Source organism: Buteo buteo, chromosome 10, assembly GCF_964188355.1.
Source record: "Buteo buteo chromosome 10, bButBut1.hap1.1, whole genome shotgun sequence".
Classification (NCBI taxonomy): Eukaryota; Metazoa; Chordata; class Aves; order Accipitriformes; family Accipitridae; genus Buteo; species Buteo buteo.
Window position 1 is genome coordinate 25,655,470 of NC_134180.1, and position 22,607 is coordinate 25,678,076.

The 22,607-nt window shown below is 35.9% G+C and overlaps 1 protein-coding gene across 5 annotated transcripts in view; it reads left to right on the plus strand.

The window, feature by feature from the left end:
- The window catches only part of EVI5 (ecotropic viral integration site 5), an 87,783-nt gene that overhangs the window by 31,922 nt on the left and 33,254 nt on the right, over positions 1–22,607 (plus strand). For 4 of the 5 annotated variants that reach the window (XM_075039002.1, XM_075039004.1, XM_075039005.1 and 1 more), the window contains 5 exons: positions 7,403–7,537; positions 9,715–9,855; positions 10,396–10,554; positions 12,247–12,393; positions 17,657–17,752. In XM_075039002.1, the coding sequence (XP_074895103.1) occupies positions 7,403–7,537; positions 9,715–9,855; positions 10,396–10,554; positions 12,247–12,393; positions 17,657–17,752 (678 nt within the window). The remainder of the gene's footprint in view (positions 1–7,402; positions 7,538–9,714; positions 9,856–10,395; positions 10,555–12,246; positions 12,394–17,656; positions 17,753–22,607) is intronic. The other variant, XM_075039003.1, reaches the window with a different exon arrangement.

Consider the following 22,607-nt stretch of genomic DNA (forward strand, 5'->3'; position numbering starts at 1 on the left):
ACCTTCGGTAGCTCCTAATGCTAAGAATCTAGCCACTGCAAATTGCATCCCTCTGAATACTCAAATTTGATATTCATAATGCCTTTACCTAGCTTCTCATTTAAGTCAGTCTCTTCCATGTTAACGTTTCTTCTGTGTACCTATATTTTTTTTCCTAGCTTTCTTAAATTTGCTGCTTGCAAAAATAGGAGGGCATTGTCCCCGAGTTTGGAACTACAGGACTGTATTAAAAGGTGGGGGGTTATATGCATATAGAGCAGAAAATAACTTTTAGCAGCTGTATGTAGTACTATGTTTGTATGTACTATGTGTTTTAGGTAGTATTTTGTGCAAGACTTCAGACCGTTACTGTAAGACTGAAGTTACTTTCTCTAAGCTGCTTACAAAGTGCTTGGTATCTTGAGAGAGGGAGGGAAAGAGTTTCAGCAGTCTTTGCTTGCTGAATAAACTGTGCACTAGCAGTGTTGATGTGAATGTGTTCATATAGTTTTAAGTAAGTGGTATCCAAGTACTTGTCTGAAGCCCTAGGCATTTTAGGTGTATGAAATACAATTTTTTAGAACTACAGCATACTGCAGCTGCTTACCAGGTCCCTTACAGGCAATATAGCAGTTTGTTTTACACATCTTCCACCAAAGCTCTGGGAAATACTTGTATCTCGTCTTGGAAGGTGGAGATGAGATTTACTGTTAGACTGAAAAGAAATCGTAACTTAAATGCAACATTACAGAAATAGTTTATTATGTCTGTTTAATGCATTTCAGTGTAAAAAAGGTACATCTTTTAGAGTAGTTGCAAGTAGTTATTAATGAGCTGTTACTCTGTAATGTGTAGTGCTGCTTTTTATTTAACTTCAGCAATTTCTTTAGGGAAAAAAACATGGAGAAATTATGATTAGGAAGATGGGGATGTTCTAGTGACGCTTTCCAAATTTAGATATGTTGTAATCTTTCAAGTGAAATAAAATGAGAAATGTTTGTAGACATGGGTAGCCAGCTTTTTACTGTCTGATTACAATAGTACATGTGCTTTTGGCATGTGTTTCTGGAGGCATCCATGTTAATTACCTGTACTCAATTGAAAGTTATTAAAAGAGACTAAAATGCTGTATTTATCTATTGGTTAATTGATAGGTAATGTGACTTTTAAAGGTAATGCTTTCAATTATGCTGGGGACCTTATTAAGTAGCAATGATGGGAAAGCCTGGCAGGTTGGTTAGGCATGGGAACTGGTCCTGAGCAAAACTATAGATAACTGTGGATTGCAGAATTGGCTGGACTGGAGCTGCGAGGGCAGAAGATTGGACAGGTACTGCAGGAGTGATGAATAAGTAAAATGCAAGAATGGGCAGTTAATTTAAGAGCCTGCATGCTTGCAGCCTTGTTTTCCTCCACTTAAATCTGAACATGACTGTAGGAAATAGTCTGACTATGCGTGGAACTGAAGCTGTAAATCCATGTGGTTATAGAGGGATTTGTGCCTAGTAGCTGACTAATTTTGAAGTGTAAGGAATAGTACTGTGGTTTTGAGTCTGAATTAACTTAGACAACGTGGTGAAGGTGTTAATATGTTTTCAAGTAGTAGTTCCCTAGATTCTGCTGCATTAGTAAGATTTGTAATTGAACAGGCTTTTAACGTTGTTTCTGAGCATGGATGTAGGAGCAGCAAATGTCAATGGCTGTGTGCGCTTAGGCCACCACCTAGTGGAAATCCATGAATTTCTTTTGAATTTTGGCATTTCACTTTGAGTACACTGATAAATCTTTTAGCCACTTCCTAGTGCTAGTGGCTTTGCTCTTGGCAATACTCTTCTTCTGTATTGTCTTATGAATATTTGCTTTAATGTGTTTTTTTCTCCAGTTATTTCAGTTTTGTGTATGATTAGCAAAAATGATTGCACAGTGAACTTATAAATGGCTGCATAGTTCATCTGTACTTATTTAAAGGTACAGCATCTATCCTACATATTTTATAATCTACATCTTTTCAAATCATGAGTTGTCCGTTTCAGCATGATAGAAACTGTGAAGTTTGGGTATGAATTTCTGAATAGGAATGTATGAAAATAACTGCCTAAGGATACTTGTGGCTGCCTCTTTTGAACAACACTATGGGAATTAAAAAAAAAAGAAAACAAAACACAGCCCACTTTTACTTGTAAATCATGAGGCAGGAGAAATAAGAGTAGGGTTTTTTGTTTTGTTGGTAGCAAAACAATTATCTAAACTGTATTATTTCTAAGAAGGCTAATACATCCCTTGTAAAAAGGTTATGCATTTGTATTTAAGTATTATCTAGGGTTTATTCTATCTGTTCTGTGAGATTTGATGGCATAAGTTGGATGCCTTAAAGGTAAGTATTGAAAGTGCCTACAGGATGTGTGTGTGTATGAAGAAATTCTTCATTGCAGCATTTCCTTGTAAGGCTGAATACAGAGATGGATAGAGGAGTTTTCTTTTGACTGAAGTCCAACACTAGAAGCCCTAATTATGTACAACTTTAATTTTTCCTGTGCTGAAGTATTTATAGGGAGTTTTCAGTTGAACCAGAATGACTTCATTACAAAGTATTGAGTCTACTTAGAGAGGTGGTTCTTACCATTGTTTCTTAGTGAAAGGAAGTGAAGTTCTGCTGTAGTACTTCTCCCAGACAACCTGAAAATAGTACTAATGATCATATAATAAATCACATATTAACTGTCACGCTTAATTTTACTTTGGATGCGAACTTTTACGTCTTGGTAGAGAGCAATTTTACTTTGGATGCGAACTTTTACATCTTGGTAGAGAGCAACTCTGTCAGTGTAAGGTTTTTAAAAAGAGTGTTTAACATGTACAATCTTTTATATTGATAACTAGGAAAAAATAATTGTAAAGCTAACAATATTCTGAAGTGCTCTTGGAGTCAGTGCTTCAGCTACCTAAATATTTGCCTGACTGGTTTTGAAGAGAATGGTACTAATCTGTCTTTGGCATGTCTAATCTTTAAATATAGAAACTTGCCAAAGACTTCTAGACGTGGTGGGTAACCAAAAGATTAAGAGGAAGGTGGTTCCTTCCTCATACTGCTAGTAAATCAAGAACTGCATGGGGGAAGCTGTGCCTGACTTCAACAGAATACAGAAGGTTTTCTTTTGAGGCATGCTAAGAACAATGGTATTTGAGGAGTTAGGGGTGAGAGTAATCAGAGTGTTCTAACTTTGTCCTGATAATCATGTGCTGAAGTTTTTTTTCCTCTGTTCTTCTTCTCCTGTTGTTTCTAAATGAAAAAGATAGCTTCTGCTGGATGTGTAAAAATGAATAACCTAACACCTCCAGAACATGAATCTCGGTCTTTTCCAGTGATACTCTAATTTTCAATGATTACTCAGTTCATCAGTCTGAATGTTTGAAAATTGAATCTGAGAAATGAGAGGCAGTTCAAGCTAAAATTGCTTCACATCTTATTTTTAAATAGGCTCTTCAAGTGTATTATGTAAAGATAGAATTTTAATTGACTAAACATTCAGATGGAAGCATATGTGTTTTGCAAGGTAATTTATAGCCATGTATTTGGTTATTGTTACAGCAACTCAATAATGCGTAGTTTCTTTTTGGGAACTCATGCTAAAATGACTGATAATAATTAAGAGGATAATAATTCATATAGGGAATATATGCTTGTAAATGAGTGTTGCAACCTTATGGAAGGCTTCACTTTATTTTACAATATACTTTTTTATACTACATTCTCATTTGCAACCAAAAAGCAGAAAATAAAAATACTGTATTTAGTGAAGTACTACAGTTAGTGCTTATATGTGTAAAAAAAGGTAGCTGGGCAAGCATTCTGTAATTACATGTATTATTATCTTGGCCAATGACAGACTATTAGGAATGGTTGTGTCAGTCTGTGAGATCTTACTATTTCTGAGATTTTAAAAGAAGTTAGGGGAAAATAAATCCAGTTGTGTGAAGCCAAACAAGGACTTGTTTCTTTCAGAAGTAAATGTCTGTAGAACTACTTTTTTAGTGCTTTATATTACAGACATCTTTTCAACACAACCAAGAAAAACAGTGTTACTGTGGTTAAAATGTTTGGCTGGTGCCTGGAAATCTGGATTCACATTGTAGTTTTTTGTCACAAATTCTAGTGCTTAAGGCAAATATATAAAAGCAGATCTTTTGCTAAAGATGTCACTCTTAAAGTAGTTTTCAAACATTGTTTTGTCTATGTCGTGGTTTAACCCCAGCCAGCAACTAAGCACCACGCAGCTGCTCACTCACTCCCCTCCATCCAGTGGGATGGGGGAGAAAATCAGGAAAAGAAGTAAAACTCCTGGGTTGAGATAAGAACGGTTTAATAGAACAGAAAAGAAGAAACTAATAATGATAATGATAACACTAATAAAATGACAACAGTAATAATGAAAGGATTGGAATGTACAAATGATGCGCAGGGCAATTGCTCACCACCCGCCGACCGACACCCAGCCAGTCCCCGAGCGGTGATTCCCTGCCCCCCCCCCCTTCCTGGTTCCTAAACTAGATGGGATGTCACATGGTATGGAATACACTGTTGGCCAGTTTGGGTCAGGTGCCCTGGCTGGGCATGAGAAACTGAAAAATCCTTGACTGTAGTCTAAACACTACTGAGCAACAACTGAAAGCATCAGTGTTATCAACATTCTTCACATACTGAACTCAAAACATAGCACTGTACCAGCTACTAGGAAGACAGTTCACTCTATCCCAGCTGAAACCAGGACATCTATAAACTTGTGTTACCTTTATATATTAAATTATTGAAATTGTGTGTTGCTTTTTTAAGGAGCAAAAATCACAACTTTGAACTTGTGAATATTGGTTTTTAAATCTGTTTTGATCTTGGCTGTATTTTTTTCCAGTCTGTCAGGACTAGATTTGAAGTTTGCTGTGGCTAAATAGATAAGTACTTCTAACGTATTCCTTAAGCAGTTGAAATCTGAAGACAGATTTAAAGAAGGCATGACTTGTGCCTGAAACTGGATAAGTAACTTCTCTTACACTCTCCACTGCTTATTATTTGACAAACATTAGTTAGTTTTTTGTAGTCCAAAATGATTTAGAGTACACTTGCTTATTGTTGGAAAATCAGGATGTATGCAGCTCTTCAAATCTGCTGTTTTTTCTCAACTTCCTGGAAAGTACAAGAGGACTTCTTACCTGAAGAAAGAACACTGCATTTGTTCTTCTTCCATATGTATCATAAGCAGAATCTGGAACAAGAACTGTAGAGTCCATTTAAGTTGCTGTGTGTATCACCTGATGAGCTTGTACAAACAGCCAGAGAATAAGAAAGAGCTGTTGCCTGTTCTCTGTGTCTGCGTGTTGTTACATATGCTACTCATGCTCCCATATCACATGAAGCAATTGTAGAAATGCATCAGCATTGTCCACCCATCCTCTCCTTACACTCAAATCAGGGCTACCTCCACTGCTTGCTGAGGCAAAGACACTATGTGGGTTGAAAAGGATATGAATTAAATTAGTATTGTATAAGGGAAAATTAATATTTAATATACTATGATCTTTGTACGTTGTTTCGTGTTTATTCAGCTGCACGGTTAAGTAGGACGAGTGCTTAAATGGATAGTCTCAGTGACACTAAAGACTGCCTGCATGAGCTATATTTCCCTCTTAATGCTTTGTATATATCCCCTCCATTATAGTTCCCTGTAGACATATATATATGACATACTACAAATGGTAACACTGAGGTTAGTGTAGATTTTGAATTTGCATTGTACTCTGTCATGATGAAAGGCTTAGTTGGCATGCAGAAGTATAAAAATAAATGAAACCCCATTTCCTTGACCTTGTAGTTACATGTTGTAAATGTTTTTTTTTGTCCTGTTTGCCTTTGGTTTGTGCATTAAAGGTCAGGGAATGTCATACCCTAACAGAAGCATATGGCACTGAAGACTTTTCTGTTAATTTTGTCAGCTGTTTTTATATGCAGAAATCTAAATTGTTTGATACAAACATAAAATAAAGTAAGAAATAGTTGTATCTTTAGTATACTGAAGACTATATGGATTTTAAAGTTGCATTGGTAATTGCATAAAACTTCATCTATGAATCCAAGTATAGTAGTTATTCTTCACAGTCTAGTTAATGGCACCAAAGATGTATTAAATGATTTCCCTTTAAACTTAATTTTCAGGGTAGCTATGCATACTCAGCAACTAGGCAATGGTGCTTTGGGGATTTCAACACCTTTTTTTCTTTTTTTTTTTTTTTTTTTTTCCCCTAAACCAGAAATTTAAATGCTGATTATGGCATGGCCTGTCAAATAAGCCTGACAATCTGTGGTGAATCTCAAGTCATTTTAAAGTGACCCAAGAAAGAAATAAAATTTATTTTGTAACTATTGACTGGAGGAAAAAGTTAAGTGGGGCTTTTGAATACAAATGCTTAGTATGACTTCAGTTGGATGCATCTGTTGAAAGATGCAGTTTCATAAAATTGTGCTTTAGCAAGTGAAAGGATAGATCTTACTTTTCTAGCTAATCAACAGTCAAGAAATAAGTTAACGGTGAATTAACTTACTTGAGCAGAACTATGACTTTTTCCCTTTCTCCCGAAGTTTGGAAAGGGTGACCTTAAGTTCTGAACTGCTCTTTTATTATTGAGGCAATGTGTTTGGGTGTGCAAAGCTGTCTGGGGATAGTCTTGGAGTAAGTCCTGTATGGAAAGAACCAAGTTTCTTTGTACCTTGGGCCTATGCTGTCTGTCTAGAAGGGGCTAGCTATACTGCTATTTGTGCCTGGACTTTTCTCCTAAATCCAGAGGGCTTGCCGTAGAAGAGAATCTCAGAAGGAATATGTATAGTGTGAGCAAACGAGAGCCAAGGGTTGGAGTGGAAGAAAGAGGCAAGCCAAAGTGTTTGTGCATTGGAGCATACGTGGCTTTATTTTAAATCCAAGATTATGGAAGGCTTCTGTTGAATTGGAGTTTAAGTGAGTAGGTATCAAGAGAGATACTTGTATTAACTTTGTAATTAGCTAGTCTTTCCTAAGCATCTTTTTTCTGCATATCACAAAAGAATCACAGATCCTTTAAGAATTTTTCAGTTTGGGTAACAATGAGACAAAAGTGTGAGTTGTTGCTCATCAGTACTAATAGGGGTCTTGGTTTGGTCTCACACATTTGGCTGTGTGGAGGTGCAGTTGTTTGAGAGGCATAGCATTAGGATTCTTAATGTTAGCAGTCTGGATGGACATGTTAATAGACTTGTATAAGGTAAGCACTTTTGTTGATCTTAAGCTAGTGTTCCTAATGTTAAGCATTTGAATGTACTTTTCACTCCAAGTTTGGCATATAAAACCCCTTTTCAAACCATCCGTGCTTCATACTAAACGTATTTCTGCAAACTTTGTAGCATAAATGCAGTTCACGATACAGTGAAGACTTTGTGCTACAGCTGGAAAAAGAGCTGGTCCAAGCCAGGCTGAGTGAAGCAGAATCCCATTGTGCCCTGAAGGAGATGCAAGATAAAGTTCTAGAGATGGAAAAGGTAAATCAAACCAGGACCCTCTGTGTAAAATAGCACTAGAAACAGAATACAGGTCCTGTAATTCTTTTTATAACTGTGCTCTAGAATCTTCTCTTCTATGTTTTCATGATTGCAAGATGCTTAATATAGCAAAAAAACTAAGATCTGTTTGCACTGGGAAAGGTTTGTGAAAAACAGATCACTTTTCTCCTGGTCCTGAAGCCACTGCAGTGGAAAACTTGGGATTCTGGTGGAGTCTTTACAGTAAACATCAATTGTTTCAAAATTACATTGTGCAACAAAAGCAGTAGGCTTAGGGTGAGCATTGAGGTGATGTGAAACTAAATAGTTTGGGAGGGGAGGAGGAAAGAATGAATGTTACCATTCCCAGGTCTTGAGTTCCTGAGTGCCTCCCACTTTATCCCATTATGGGCAGGGGAAGAATAGCTCCACTGTTTAGTATCAAAATCTCTACTGCTTTTTGGGTGCCATCGCAGCTTGTAACTTACTGATGCCAGAGTTCAAGCTGTACTCAATCCAACTGTCAAACATTTACCTTTCTTTGAAGAAAAACTTAACTGCAAAGTAAAATAGGAAAATAAGGAAAGAAAAACCTCGCTAATTGACCTAACATAAAGCACACTTTTCAGATCCTGTTGTATTGGCTTTGGAAAATGTTTCCTCGTGGAAATTTTAAAGAGCTGTATACTCAAGAATGTGGCCAAAACTTACTAGCTAATTAGATTAACCACTGGAGTTGAGATTTTTCTTTTCTAATTATCTGAGGGGCTTGATGGGAGTCTGACAGTCTAGTAGTGTGGTAGTTTTCACAGTACTGAACATTGGTAAGAATTCATGATCTAAGGTATTTTTCAAAGTTCAAAAAGAGACTGTTTCTTTATCTAACCTTCACCAGCATGAAGATAGCATTCACTGAAAACTTAAATGTGAAAAAAATGGAGTAGTGGGGGAAATTCCAGTGTACCAGACAAATTCAGATGTACAGTAGTATTTCAGTCTGTCATAATGAACTTAAGCATATGAGAAAGTGACTGAAGCTAACTCCCTCAAATTCCTACAAATACAGCTCTTTACTGCTGTTAGTGATGTGTCATGTAATCTGGGAAAATTCTGCTCAATAACCCAAGACTTGCATGGCTATACTGACAGCGATGTAAACATTCAGAAACACACCCTATCATTTCCTATGTTTGCCAGTAATTGGATCCCATGATTTTGAAACATGGAGATGCTAATAAATGGCTATTGTGCTGTGTTCTGTTAATGTTAATAATGTTCTTTACTCTCAACTCTCAAGAAAACCTGGCAACTGTCACAGTATTACATATCTACAAAAATACTTGATTTTGCTGAAAATTACTACTGCAAAATAAAGTAGAAAGTGATGAAGCACAGTTCAACTTCAAGTATTTGGTGACCAATGATTTGATGTAGGGATATTGTAGTTAGGCAGACTGTCTTTTTTTTTTTTTCCCCATCTGTTTTTTCCCAGACTTCCATTATTATGCTTTCCTCACTATTTTACTTTCCCCAGGTCACTCCTGCCATGTGTGTTTCTGTTTTCTGTTTAGCTTTCTTTAGTCTTTCTACTTTTTCTTCATGTGTTTTTGTAAACATTCATGTGCTTTCATCTGTAAGACCTTTTCTTGACTGGTTGTTGTTTATAAATATTAATGGATGGTTCCTTTATCAACATATCTTTTCTCCTTTTCCAAGGCAGATGACCTACTTCCCTCAAAATAAATTTCCATTTATTATTTTTCCTGTAAGTCTAAACAAAATTTATAATTCTAAAGGTGTAATTTCAGTTCCTTGTTTGCTTTGCTTTTATCAACTAGCTCAAAATCTTTCAGATTTATCTCCCTATTTTTGATGACGTCTGCAAAACAGTGTAAACAATGCTTTGTTATGGATACCATCTGGGGAAGTCGGGAAGTCCAAATGCCTAAAACTACCTCGTAAATTTTTTTCTGTAGTTGGCAGTTGGAAGATATTTATACACGCTTGCTATATCCAGGAACTTACATTTTTGAGGGATTTCATTTTGCAAGGGATGTGTAATTGAGAGTGTTTGCTTAGTAGTAAGAGTTATCATTCCATGTCTGTATTCTTGGAGTGGCTCTCACTAAGCACAGTTTTATTCAAATACATATTTAAGAGGATGGTGCTTGTTGCAGAGGAACAGCTCTCTCCCTGATGAGGAAAATGTTGCTAGACTACAAGAAGAACTGATTGCGGTAAAATTAAGAGAAGCAGAAGCTCTGATGGGTCTCAAAGAACTAAGGCAACAAGTCAAAGATTTGGAGGAACACTGGCAGGTATGGGTAGCAATACACTTCTAGCAATTTTTATTTGCAATGAATGATGATAAAGCAAAAGACTAAGAAATTTTGAGATGTAGAGATCAAGTGGAAACCAGTGATTGTGGATCAAGCCGCTGAGGTGAGAAAATCTGTAAATGCAGCTGCCACAAGAAATATGACTTCAAAAGTATGTTATAAATTAGTCCCTAGTTGTTATAGATGGTAGAGAGCCTGTGCTACCAGCTAACCATTCTGGTAGAAAGGAAGTACCTGATCAGTACTCCTACTTCACTAAATGTTACTAAGAGCTAGAAACAGGCAAAAGTCTCAGGATATACTTGCAGTTCACTGATTTACTGTAGTTAGGTATGGCTGTCTTCAGCTTTTTAATTGTCTGTTCTTAAAATTAGTAAGTTTCTGTAGGTTTCTAGTTTTTAGGACAAACAGGAGCACTATAGCAACTTGTCCCCATATAACTCTGAGATGTTAAATGAAATAAGAGAACACCAGGAAAGATCAGGCATTATCAGCAATGCCATGGTATATTTTTTTTAGCGTCATCTAGCTCGTACCGCTGGAAGATGGAAAGACCCTCCCAGAAAAAACACAGTGAATGAGCTACAGGATGAGCTGATGACAGTCCGATTGAGAGAAGCGGAAACTCAGGCTGAACTGAAAGAGACCAAACAAAGAATGATGGAGATGGAAACGCAGGTATGTTATTGAATGTTAGCATGTGTGAATTGAGCTGAATGCTGGAAAATTGGTGTCAGATGTCCAATGATGATCTTTACCATCTACAGGCATGACTTTAGTTCCAAAATGTACTTTTTTAACATTGTTAGACCAGGAGGGAAAATCTAGTGCATACAGTCCAACTTAGTTTAACATCTCTTCTTTAGTCTTTTCCAGGACTAAGCTTTCTGAATTTCTCATTTGGACTAATTGGTAGACTCTGAATGTGTGTGAATCTTAATTCATTAAATTGTAAGTGACATAACAAAAGTATGTTAAAGGTGTTTTAAATTTCATAAGCCTAATTGATGATTCTGGTAATAGTAGTTCTAATTCTTTAAATGGCAGTGTTTTCTTTCGTCTGGTGAAATTGTCTATATTAGACTACCTGCTGAGGTCATGAGTCTGGTTACTGAATGGTGGACTCTCAGCAAAACAGCTGCATGTTGTCAGGTTTTTTTAGCAGAAGCTTTACCTTTCATGTGCCAGAAAAGAAAAGCATGATTCACCATTGCTGAGATTTGTGCAGAAAAGACAAAAATAACTTGTCTGCCAAGATCTTTTTTGTGTAACTAGGGAATAAGTTGTTATTAAGCGAACAAATCTGAAAAGAAAGTGCACTCAAGTTGGTGAGTTCATATGATATTAGAGAACTTTCAACTGAATCAATAAGCACAATTTGCTGTTGATTGAGAAGTATTTGTAACAGGCTTTTGAGAAATCTTCCAATGAAATACGTGCTAAACTTAACTGTTACTTGGAGACCTGTGTCCAAAAGGTTAAACAAACAAAAACACTTGACAAGCTTCAGCAATCCCAGAAACCAGGAGAGCATGTAAGGATGTGCTACTGAAGTGAGATGAGCTTACTGCAAGGCACGTGGTGGCTTATTTCTGACAGAGGCACCACTTCTATACCAACTGAATAAAAGTTTCCTCTTGCCTTAACTTTTAAAATTTTCATTGAAGTGTTAATACTGTTTCACTACAGTTAAGGTGTGCTTTTGTTTCGTCGGTTTTTCCCCATCTGTGTATTTATTTTAGTCAGTAGGGGGCATAGGTGTCCTGCTGTTTGGATTACATATATTAAAGTCACAAGATCTTTAGGTCCTTCTCACTTCAGTGTTAAGCATCTTTGTATACGCCTATGCTGTTTAGCTATCATTTGACAGAAATGCATTGGTTCTTGTGTTATGTACTGGTCTATGCACAGCTTCAAATAAAAATGGTATGACTTGTACTAATGCACTGATCTTAAGATGCCATGTTACTTTCAGCAATTCACTGGACGGAGAAATGTGCATGTATTATTTCTGACATATCTGATGTTTCTTGGATGCATCAGTTTGTTGTTGTAGTTGGGATACAGGTTCACAAAATCTTTGCCTTACCTAAGCAAGAGATTGGGAAAACAGATGTAGTGGAGCTTTGCAATAATGTTCTTACAATGAGTCATCTGTTGTTTAAGAACAATTTGAATATCCTGGTCATAAACCAAATGTCATGCAAACTTTTCTGATTACACTTAGAAAATTCTGAATGGTTTTTCGTCAGAAGTTTTTTTTATAGTAAATGATCTATAAGTCTTGTCAGACTTTGGGGAGTTAAATTAATATCGAAGATCTTTCCTTAACGTGCATTTTCTTTCCTTTTTTTTTGTCATAAATTTCAGAATCAGATCAATAGTAACCATTTACGAAGGGCAGAGCAAGAGCTTACCAACCTACAGGGGAAGGTACAGTATCTTTCTGCACAGAACAAAGGACTTCTTTCTCAGCTGAATGAAGCAAAACGTAGACAAGCAGAGATTGAATGCAAGGTAAACAACATTGTGAATAAACCATTTGTGTGCTAATGTATATGTACTTTTAGTCTTGTCTTGCTATTGTTGCATAGAATTGTGTCTTAATTGAGAAGTAGAAATCACAAAACCAAAACTTTCTTTTACTGATTTGACAATATCATCTTGAATTTCCCATCTAACAAAAATCACTTGAGGTTTTGACAGAGCTGCTGCTTTGTGGTCCCACAAAGATAAACTTTTCTTTAAGGTGTGGTTCTACTCAGAAAAGTGTCTGTGTATAATATATAAAAAAAACACTCTTACACAACAGATTCTGATCACTGTGTACTCCGAGTGTCCTTAGTGACAGAAGAGGTTCATTACTTCATACCAACTATTCCTGCAGAATTAGTTTAGGTTCAAAAAAAGGGAGTAAAAGTACTATTTGAATGGGGAGGCCTACAGAAAGGAGTTTTAGAGTAGTCATTGCCTAATAGTAATCAGACCTTAAGGGGACAGCCCAAAAACACTGGGCAGAAGAGTTGTTTTTATTACTGTTGATGCACAAAAGAGACCCCTATCTGAAGTTTGAATCTCAGATTTAATTAGTTAATTTTGTAACTAAATCCATAACCATTTACTAATAACTTATGTCTTTAACTTGCACATGCATAATAGGGACAAGAAATAAAGGATATGTCTTACAAGCTTTTTTTCTATTAACTTCATGAAAATTTTCCTGAAATTGCTACTGAGATTTACTTCAAAAAAGGGCACTATTAGTTGACAAATCACTATAGTTAAGACATTATTTGCTAGAGACAGGAAAACAACTTTTTACTTAAATCTTATTTCTAGAAGATGTATGAATAGCCTTTTATGAAATAGTAGTGCTGAACAGTCAGTAATTTCTAAATACTTAGTATGTTAAAAATAGTACTGTAATGAGATGAATAATCAGAATACCATTTATTAAACTGTGGTTGTGAATTGGCAACTTGAGAGCAGATGCTGTGACATAATTTGTTTATGATCACAACTTAGTTTTGCCTTTAATGTAACTGAACCTTTTTTATGTGCACTATTTGTTTCTGTTCTCATTCATGCAGAACGCTGTTAGTGATTGAGTGTTTGTTTTTCAATTTTATCCAATATATGTACATTTTGCTTGTAACACCATACGTACCCCAAAGACTGCATTAGCTGCAATTCCATCAAAGGCTTCCACGGACAGTATGAATCAAGAATGTAGCTTGAGTGGTTTATCGTTGTTGCTTAGCCTGGAGATGAAATGACATCCTTATTAATATGCATAGTTTTGCTATAATATCGCACTTCCCAGTTTTTACAGATTTTCATTTCTTCTTGTAATTTCTTTTCTCCAAGGCAATACATTAATCTAGGCGATTTAGTTGTGTAGTAAACGCTGATCTTGTGTTCATTACTCAATGGCACAGTATGTAATTTGTAATTGGCAATTTCTTGCTAGTTTTGCCTTAGTTATGGTTCTTTCAGCAAAATGAATCTGATTTTTATTGTTGTTCAGTTCCATTTTAAAGAAATTTAAGAACAGTAAATAACTGAGATGTACTCCAGGTATTTCAGGCTTTTTTAGGTTTTCATTTTTCTTGCTGTCTTACCAGTTCGATTTGTTTCCAAAGGAACCTGAATCTAAAGTGCAGTGAAGATGTAACTTATACTGACTCATCAACTCCATCACAAGCTTTTAGGAAACAATACACTGAATCTTAACTAGAAGAAATGGCTTCTGCTGACTTTTTTTTTGTTCACCATAATCCCTGGTTTCCTAAATGCTATTTTTTTAATGATGAGATTATTCTTATTGATTTTTTTTTTTAATATTCACTATCTTGGTGACATGTCTCTTCATATAACCCTTAACTTTTTTGTTTGATTGGGTTTTGATAGTGAAGCTCCTCATTAATCCTTAAGAGATTGAGAGGGTGTAGTCAATAATCTGAAGTTTTTGTTGAATATAAAAGAGTAATATGTCTATAACCTGACTAATGAGTTAATATACATGACTATTCTCACTGGGATAATGTGCTTGGAAAGTTATGTTCTAACATGGGTTAGAGAAAAGTGTGATAGTAATAGACAAAGCACCAGTCATATTTTTTTTATATTCTCTGAAAGTAGCAGTGGTCAATAGCCAGTGAAGTAGCAGTACTGATATACACTAACATTAGATCCTGAAGTCGCTGATAGGAAAAAGATCACAGTTTACATTGTAGTATGTTTTCCAAGTTGACATTTATGATATAAAATGAAGTACTACCGATTTGATGCATATACATTACCTGGAGTTCCACTGTTTAACTGCGAACTAGAGTGTGACCTCTTGGGATGAGGGTTAGTATAATACCATATAGGCTTCTGTACTGTTTAAATACACAAGGTTTTTTTGCTAACTGTATTGAAAGATGCTCAAATTTAACTTGTTGGAAACTACCTTTCTTTCATGTAGTTTCCCCTCATGTTCCCTTTTCCCTCTGCCTCTGACATTTGTTGTGAACTGTCATTGTGACTTTAATAATTTATATAAACAATTCAGCAATGTTTTACAGATTTAATAAGAATGCCGTGTCATCAACAAAATTAAGCCATGTTAAACAATATGCACAAGTTTAAGTGTTCTCCTCTCATTAAATGGGGCATAACTTGGTATTGAACTTCCTATTGCTGTTTCAAACTTAAGAAAAACTTACCAATTTCAAACTCTATAATATACAGCTAAGTGAAAAATGAGAAGATATAAAAAGCCATTGTCCTTTGACAATTGATTTGTAAGGATTGTCATTCTGTTTCCTGTTCCCTGCTCTCCACACTCAAACTACTGGAAGTATGATTTTTTTAGCTTAATCTAAGATTCATGCCAAATGCTTTCACTTTTTGTTTTTATAGAAGAGACTGTATTAGGTTCCTGTCTCCCCAACTCTATACAGCAATAAATGAAGGAAATTCCTGCTTGGGATTGCTTAAGGTTATCTCACTGTGTGAGGAAAATGAGATTTTAATGTTGAAGTGAATTAAGAGAAAAAATACAACAGCTGAAGTTTAAAGTTGAAAGAGAAACATTGTTATGCTTGTCAAACCAAAACCTTGAAACATTACTGGCTTTTTTTTATACTAACTACCTGTACAAGAAACCAGTGTGTCCTATAGCTACTATGTAAGACATATGTTACAAGTGTGAAGGGCAACCCTCCAGCAGTAAGAATAGACTTGTCATAGCTATAGTCCTTCCAGAAGTAGGTTTGGTATCTGTAATTTTACCAAATAGTGTTGCTACCAACTTAGATTTGGCTTGAAATGCAGATGATAATAGGCAGGTTGAACTGAAAAGACAGTACTGCTGTGTAAATTCCTGAAATAAAGCTATTTAACATGTTACTGATATAACAACTTTGTATTCAAAACTGATGAAGAAAGTTTTCAGCCATCTTTCGGGTAATGTCATGGAGCAATACAGACAAATATTAAGGTGGTGGGTTTTTTTTTCCTTCCTATTGTTCAAGTAATCTGAAATGATGGTCTAGTTTTATTTCTGTCACTACATCTTGGCTACGTAGCAATATTTCTACTTGAAGAGGTGTATCAAAAAAAGATATATTTGGATTTTCAACTCCCCAGTTGTTTTTCTATGCAGAACAATCTGGCACATTGTTTCTGGAGCTTGTATTTTTCTTTAAAGGATAGCTTAAAATACATAAGCAGAAATTAAAATTTTTGTAGCAGGTTGCATCTCGTACCACCTATACGGCAACTGTTTTCTGTCACTGTGTACACACTGTGTACTGTTATGTTTTCCCCTTTTTATCTGACTATTGCTTCTACAGCAAGGACTTAATTTCAGATTATTTCTTGAACCACAGCACTGATCTTTCTAATCAGTTTTGCTAAAGAATTTACAACGTAAGATTTGTGCCCCCAACCCAGTCTTGTCTTTCCTACTGTATCAACTTTTGTGGTAATTATTGAGAACATGCTCTGTTTCAGAGATAAAGTATCAGTGCCATCTCGAGCAACACTACTGACTAATCTCAGATACCAAACTTAAACCAAGCCAGTCTGTCCTTCAGCTTTCAGTTAAATGCATGCAATCCTGTGGACTTGTGGGTTTGGCTTCATTCAAGCAATCAAGCAGCAGAATTTAGCAATAATGCCTAAACTTTGGCTAGCACATGATGGATTCCTCTGAAATGGACTCCACTGGTTACAAATGCTGTTAATTGGATCCTGTAGATGATGTATCTTCATTACAGGAATCCTCATCAAAACAAACAGCATGTTTTCAAGTAGCTACTATAGATAAGCTTTGGCATATTCAATTCAGTCTCAGCCAAACTTTCTAATGAAGAGTGGTTAAGTACTGTCAGTTTGAAGCAGATGTTAAAATAACTGAAATACTGGAACTGATTTACAGTAACTACAGTTTGCAGTTATACCAGTCTGCCATAAAAGTAGGTACACCTGAGCCTAGTTTGTCTCTTCCCCAGAATTACTTGCACTCCAGCTGGAAGTATTGCTCACTCAGTATCTATACTTATTTCTCTCTGTGGTTGTGAGAAGCTGCTGACGATACAATATTAATTGTTTTGTGCTGAAGTCTTGAGGACTTGCCCCATCAAATAGAAATAAGGAAATTTCCTTCTCTCTTGTCTAAACTCAAATTGCCTACCATTTATAGGCAAATTTACAGGTTATACTTACACCAGGAGTCTGATTGTAGATTACTGGCATTAGAATTTTATTCTAAACTGTCTTGCAAATCTTTATTGTATACTGTGATTAACATAGCTGGACTTAAATAAGGTTGAGAATATCTGGGTTTGTGTTTGGGTTTGTTTTTTTTTTTTTTTTTCAAAGAGAATGATGAAATAACTTTTGTGCAGCTTTGCTGTTCATATATAAAGTCAAAAGTTGAAGCATGAGCTGTTTTTTTGTTGATACTCTTTCTTAATTTACAATATAACATTTCTGGAACACAAGACAGCTGTTTTCTGGACTTGGAAATTGATAACAGCATGTTTTCAAAACTACACTGAGGTTTTTTTAGATTATTATAGTTTAGAATTGATATTAGATGACTACACAGTTCTATGGGTTAAAATTAAATTTGTTTTCTTTAGAATATGCCTTATCAATAGGTATGATATTTCACACAGCAGTGTATTAAGTTTTCTTTACTTGCATGATTTTGGGTAAAAGTAGTGCACAGTCTTTAATCAACTGAAACTGATATTATTTGTTAGCTTCAGTCTATTACTACTTTCAGAGTAAAGAAGAAGTGATGGCAGTACGGCTCCGTGAGGCAGACCGCATTGCAGCTGTGGCTGAACTCCAACAGCATATTGCTGAATTAGAAATCCAGGTAACAAGTGATGGCATTAAATGTGTGACTTGATACTGATTACTTTTTGTACTTTGTGGGTTTTTTCTTTCTCCACTTTTTTTCCCTATTAACCTACTGTGAATACAAGGCACTGCTTTGCAAAGTGGGATAATGCTATATTGCTGAATGTGCCTCCTTTATAAGCCAAGGCTTTAAATCTATCTTATCTACTTGTGAACTGGTAATAATTGCTTCTGTACAAGCACCCAGCTACAGGCTTTTAAACTCAGACTTCTGTATTTTTTTTGTCCTGTAATTGGTAATTTTGACTTATTAATAGATTGAAAACATCCTCTGTCCAAAAAAATGCACACATTTTGATTCCAGCAACCATTCTTTTCTGTACTTACTGCTATGACCAGTATTGGAGGATTTGTTGTAAAACTCTTTCTCCCTTTATGTGAATCTTGAAACCAGAAAAGTTATTTACTGCTACCATGTCACTGTAGGATCTGAAGATGTATCCTTTGGCCTCTCTGTTGTTCCTTATGCTTTCAGTTCCTTTTGCAGCTTTCACAGTCCCATGAACTCACAGCTCCCTTGATGAGAGAACCAGAAATGACTGTTCTTTATATTTTCTTGGCTTTGAGAAATCATGGTGTCTTATTGTAGTCTGTCCTTTCTATACTTGTATACTGTTGTCCTGTCTGAATTCTGCTGCACCTATCTGCAAAGGTTTTCTTGGTTATTATTCCTAAGTTACAAGCTAGTTACTCTCTAGTTTACTTTTTTTTTAAACTGGTATTGCTAGTGTCTGTCTTCCCTCTGAAATCTTTCCTTCAAGGTGATGATTTTACTGTATTGTGTCAAAGCCACCTTTTCCCTGTGATTTCTTGACTACTTGCATCTTTTTCATCTCTTCATATATGGAATGTACAAATAAATTTAATGGAACTTGCATAAAGAATTTGCACGTTGAATATTTTTCTAGTGCAGGAGGTGCTAGATTTATTAAAAGATAAAGCAATCATTTCTTTTAATCACATAATGCTTATATAATGCTGTGATCAGTACATTAGAAATACTTAGAGAAGTACAGTCAGCATTGCATACAAATCATTTATCATCTAGTAAGATAACAAGAGTAGCTGAGTTTAGGTCAATCTTCTACTCACGTGTTAGTGTTCTACTAAAAAAAAGGAAAAAACTTTAAAGGTTACTTCAAACAATGTGATTTTGTAGGTGAGGAGCCAGTACTCATTTTGCGTTATTTTTACTTTAACATAACCTTTAAATGCCATCCAGCTTCCGTTGTTTGACTGATATGGGTCTCCTAAAAAGTACTCTAGTCTTGATTTTATGAAATGAAGAAATGGTGAATCCCATAACGATCAGTTGTTTTTTTGATAGCTTTCACCGAATTAGTATTATGTTCATTTTTTGACATAAATGTATCTGACTTGGTTTTCTGTTGTTTGATCAAATCATCAGTGCTCAATCACTTCATAGCTCTCTCCTATTCCCTTTCCATATATCTGCTTAAGCTATGAGTACCAGAATTGCATGCAGATTTTTATAATGTCTTGTCATGAGAGAGGTAAAGTTAAGTGCAGGAACATAATCTATTTCATGACTCTGGGTAATACATCCAAAGATTACACTGTCCCTGTTTTTTCATGATATTGCACTGTCTCATGTTTGGTTGTTTATCCACATCATCTCTCCTTCCTTTTCACTATTACTACTTTGCATGATGCAATCTTTAGTTATGTTTTTCCATTTTTCTCATATTCTATGTAGCCTTGTTTTTTTGTTTCCTACTAAAGTGCATTTCAAGTTCCAGTCTTTCTGGTGTTCTTAGATGATCACCTGTTAATGATTTCTTGGTCTGTAGTCTCTTAATAAGATTCTTCATTTTCTGAGCAAATAAGAATGGCTGTGCTTGCTTTGTGTGCAGTCTGGAGTATGAAGTCATTCTGTGGCTGTTGTTCATGTTTCTAATTTAACGAGTTTGCCCTGTTAGGCTTTTGGCGAACTATTGATCTCAAACTTAAACTAGCTTGAAATACAACTTCTTCAGCTGTGAAATACAGGTTTTGAGTGTTAACTGTATAAAGACATTTAAAATAAAAGTGATTTAGTAGAAATAAGTTCCTCTAATGTCAGTTTACTTATTTTTGACACTCTAGATGTGATTTGAAATGCTTTTTTTGGGCTGTGACAGATATTTTTTTTGTAAGATTCTGTAAGCAAATAGATATTTTTGACCACTGTGTTTTGCCAGCAAATATGAAACTTATGATCAAAACTTCCTTTTTGGGTACTCATGCTCAAAGGCTTCTGAAACACCTGCACCAAAAAAAGAGTAATAATGGAGTTGGAAACCCTTAACTCCCAAAGCTTGTAAACTATAAAACATGCAACTGATAGTAGAGCTTATAGAAAAGCTGCTTTTTAAGGAAATTGAAAATCTAGATAACTTCTTCCTCATTGGAGAAAGAGCTGCCTCCCGTTCTCTTCCATTTAGCTTGTCACTGGAATTGCTGTGAACTGATGCGGGGAGCAGAGGGCCTTTTAATCTGGACTTGCCTAATGACTGGCAATGAAATATTTAATACCATAAATACAATTAGCCAGTCTTGGAGCATAGGTGTCCATCTCAAAGTTAATTGTGCTTTTAACACGGAGCATCACAAATAGGTCTGCTTGTCATATTGTTTCAAAGCTGATAAAGATGAAGGGAGGAAGTTAACTTACCGCATAACCTTCTTTTTTTTTTGAGGGGGATGGTGCTTTTCTAAGAAGCTGTAGGGATTCAGTGCCAGGTCCACATGGTCCATAGCAATGCTTAACCTAAATTGTGCAGTTTTCTTTTAAATGTTCATGTAGGTGTAGGTGCAAGACACTGGTGTTAAATTTGTAACGCAGAGTATCACTACTCCCACAGAAGAACTGATCTGACATTACACACACAAATGCTAGATTTAAATCACAGTTTCTGGGTTGCTCTTAGTTTTGGTTAGTAATAATGACAGGGAGAAGGAGATAGAACTCTATCATTTAATGGTAGATGTCATTCTGCAGCAAGATGTCAGTTTATTATGATGTTAGGCAGTTATTTTTTACATGTTTTGAATGTCATCTTATCTTGGTCAAGCATTCAGTTCTTGATGCTAAGCTTTTAAACTTTTCTGTAAGCATATTGAAGTGTAAGGAATAGTCCAATACGTGATGGATATTCTAAAAACAAAAGAAATGTGTGAGTCGTTCCATAGCAAAAGTAACACAAAATTGAAGTGTAACTGAAGTTTATGTTGCATATACCTAAGCTCCAGAAGTGACAAAGAAAAACCCTGAAGTTATGTATAAATAAAGGCTTACTTTGTCAGCCTTTTTCTCCTCTATCCTCTCCTTATTTTTCTCTCACTTGCCAGTTCAGCTTATAAAACCCTTGGGAAGCAAACATGACTTGGAAGTATTTAGCAGGCTTCTGGGCTTTGAGCAGGACATCTGAGCAAATTATTAACAAATGACGGATGGATTTTTGGATGGCTGGGCTACTATTTATTGTATCTCCACACTGGGGAGAAGCTGTTCTCTTTAATATGATATGTTCTGCTTTCTCACAAAGGTTAGAAGTTCACATCCTATAACTAAATGACTTGTTTTGGCCAAGCTATATGCACTCTCTGATCCCTTTTGTCCCATCCTTTTGTAAGATGTAGAGAGGCAAGGCTAAGGAATGGATATTGTCTCCCCCTATATCTATAGTCAATCAGCAAAACCTCAGGTTTGTTTCCTCAGGGAATGAATCTTTCTTGTTTTCATCTGAGCTGGTCTGATAGCTTCAAACTGCAACAAGCAAATGCTTTTAAATTCTTGATATCAGCCTTTAAAACCCTGTTGCTTTTAGCTTGTGTGCGGTTTCCTAAAGCTGCCAAGAAAAGTCTACCAAGCTTCGCTATACTTCTGGCCTAATAGTAAGTGTTCCTTCTGATTGCATATGGGCAGTCCTGTTAGTCCCTTGGTGGTGTTTTTGTTTTTTCCGTGCAGTAGTTGAAGGAAGGACAGACTAAATGAGAGAAGAGGCTACAGAGAAATTCAGGCGAGGTCAAGTCAGTTACAAGCTAGAATCAATCAGCTAGCTAGGGTAAGGAGCACTAGGCCAGTGAAAGTGTAGGCAGTCTGGGGAAGCAGAGCTGGGGCAGCTGCAGTCTCTGCTCTGCAGCTTAATCCCTCTCCCTCCATTTCTATTCAGGCTGGTGACTTGTAGCATCCTCTTAAAATTATCTGTGGCTGGCTTCAGTTGCAGAGTTACAGAGCTCACTGGTAGTACAGAAAACTGGTTTTAGGTCTGAGTAATCTTAAAGCAAAAACTGTAAGAATTCATTCTTCTCTTTGTTAGGGTGATCTGGACAGGGGGTAACATCACTTCCTCCTGATGTGTTTCCTGGTAGATTCAGAGAATTTTGTCACATTTACCCTATCTCTAACCATGTCAAAGCTACTTTGAGAAAAACTGTAAAGGAAATCCATGATTGTGCTAGTTCTCTCCCCCACAATTTAAACTTTCAGCACTATTTCATTAGAATGAAGCCTTTCTATGACCTCTGTTTAATAACTTTTCCAAGTACTGACTGTTGAGTAAAGAAATTGTTTCCATCTTTTCAAATTACAGGAAACTTTTTTTCACTGTTATCAATAGTGGTGTGTGATGTTAGTGATGTGTTTTTTGAAAGTCTAGAATGAGTCACTGTAAAGTCACTGAAAGGACACTAGTTACCACATTTACCCTTCTGAATAAACTTCATTTACATTTTTAATGCAGTGTCTTTTAACACAGAGTAAGAATTTTAAAGCCTCCTCTGAAAAGAGGCTGAGGCAGATTGTTACC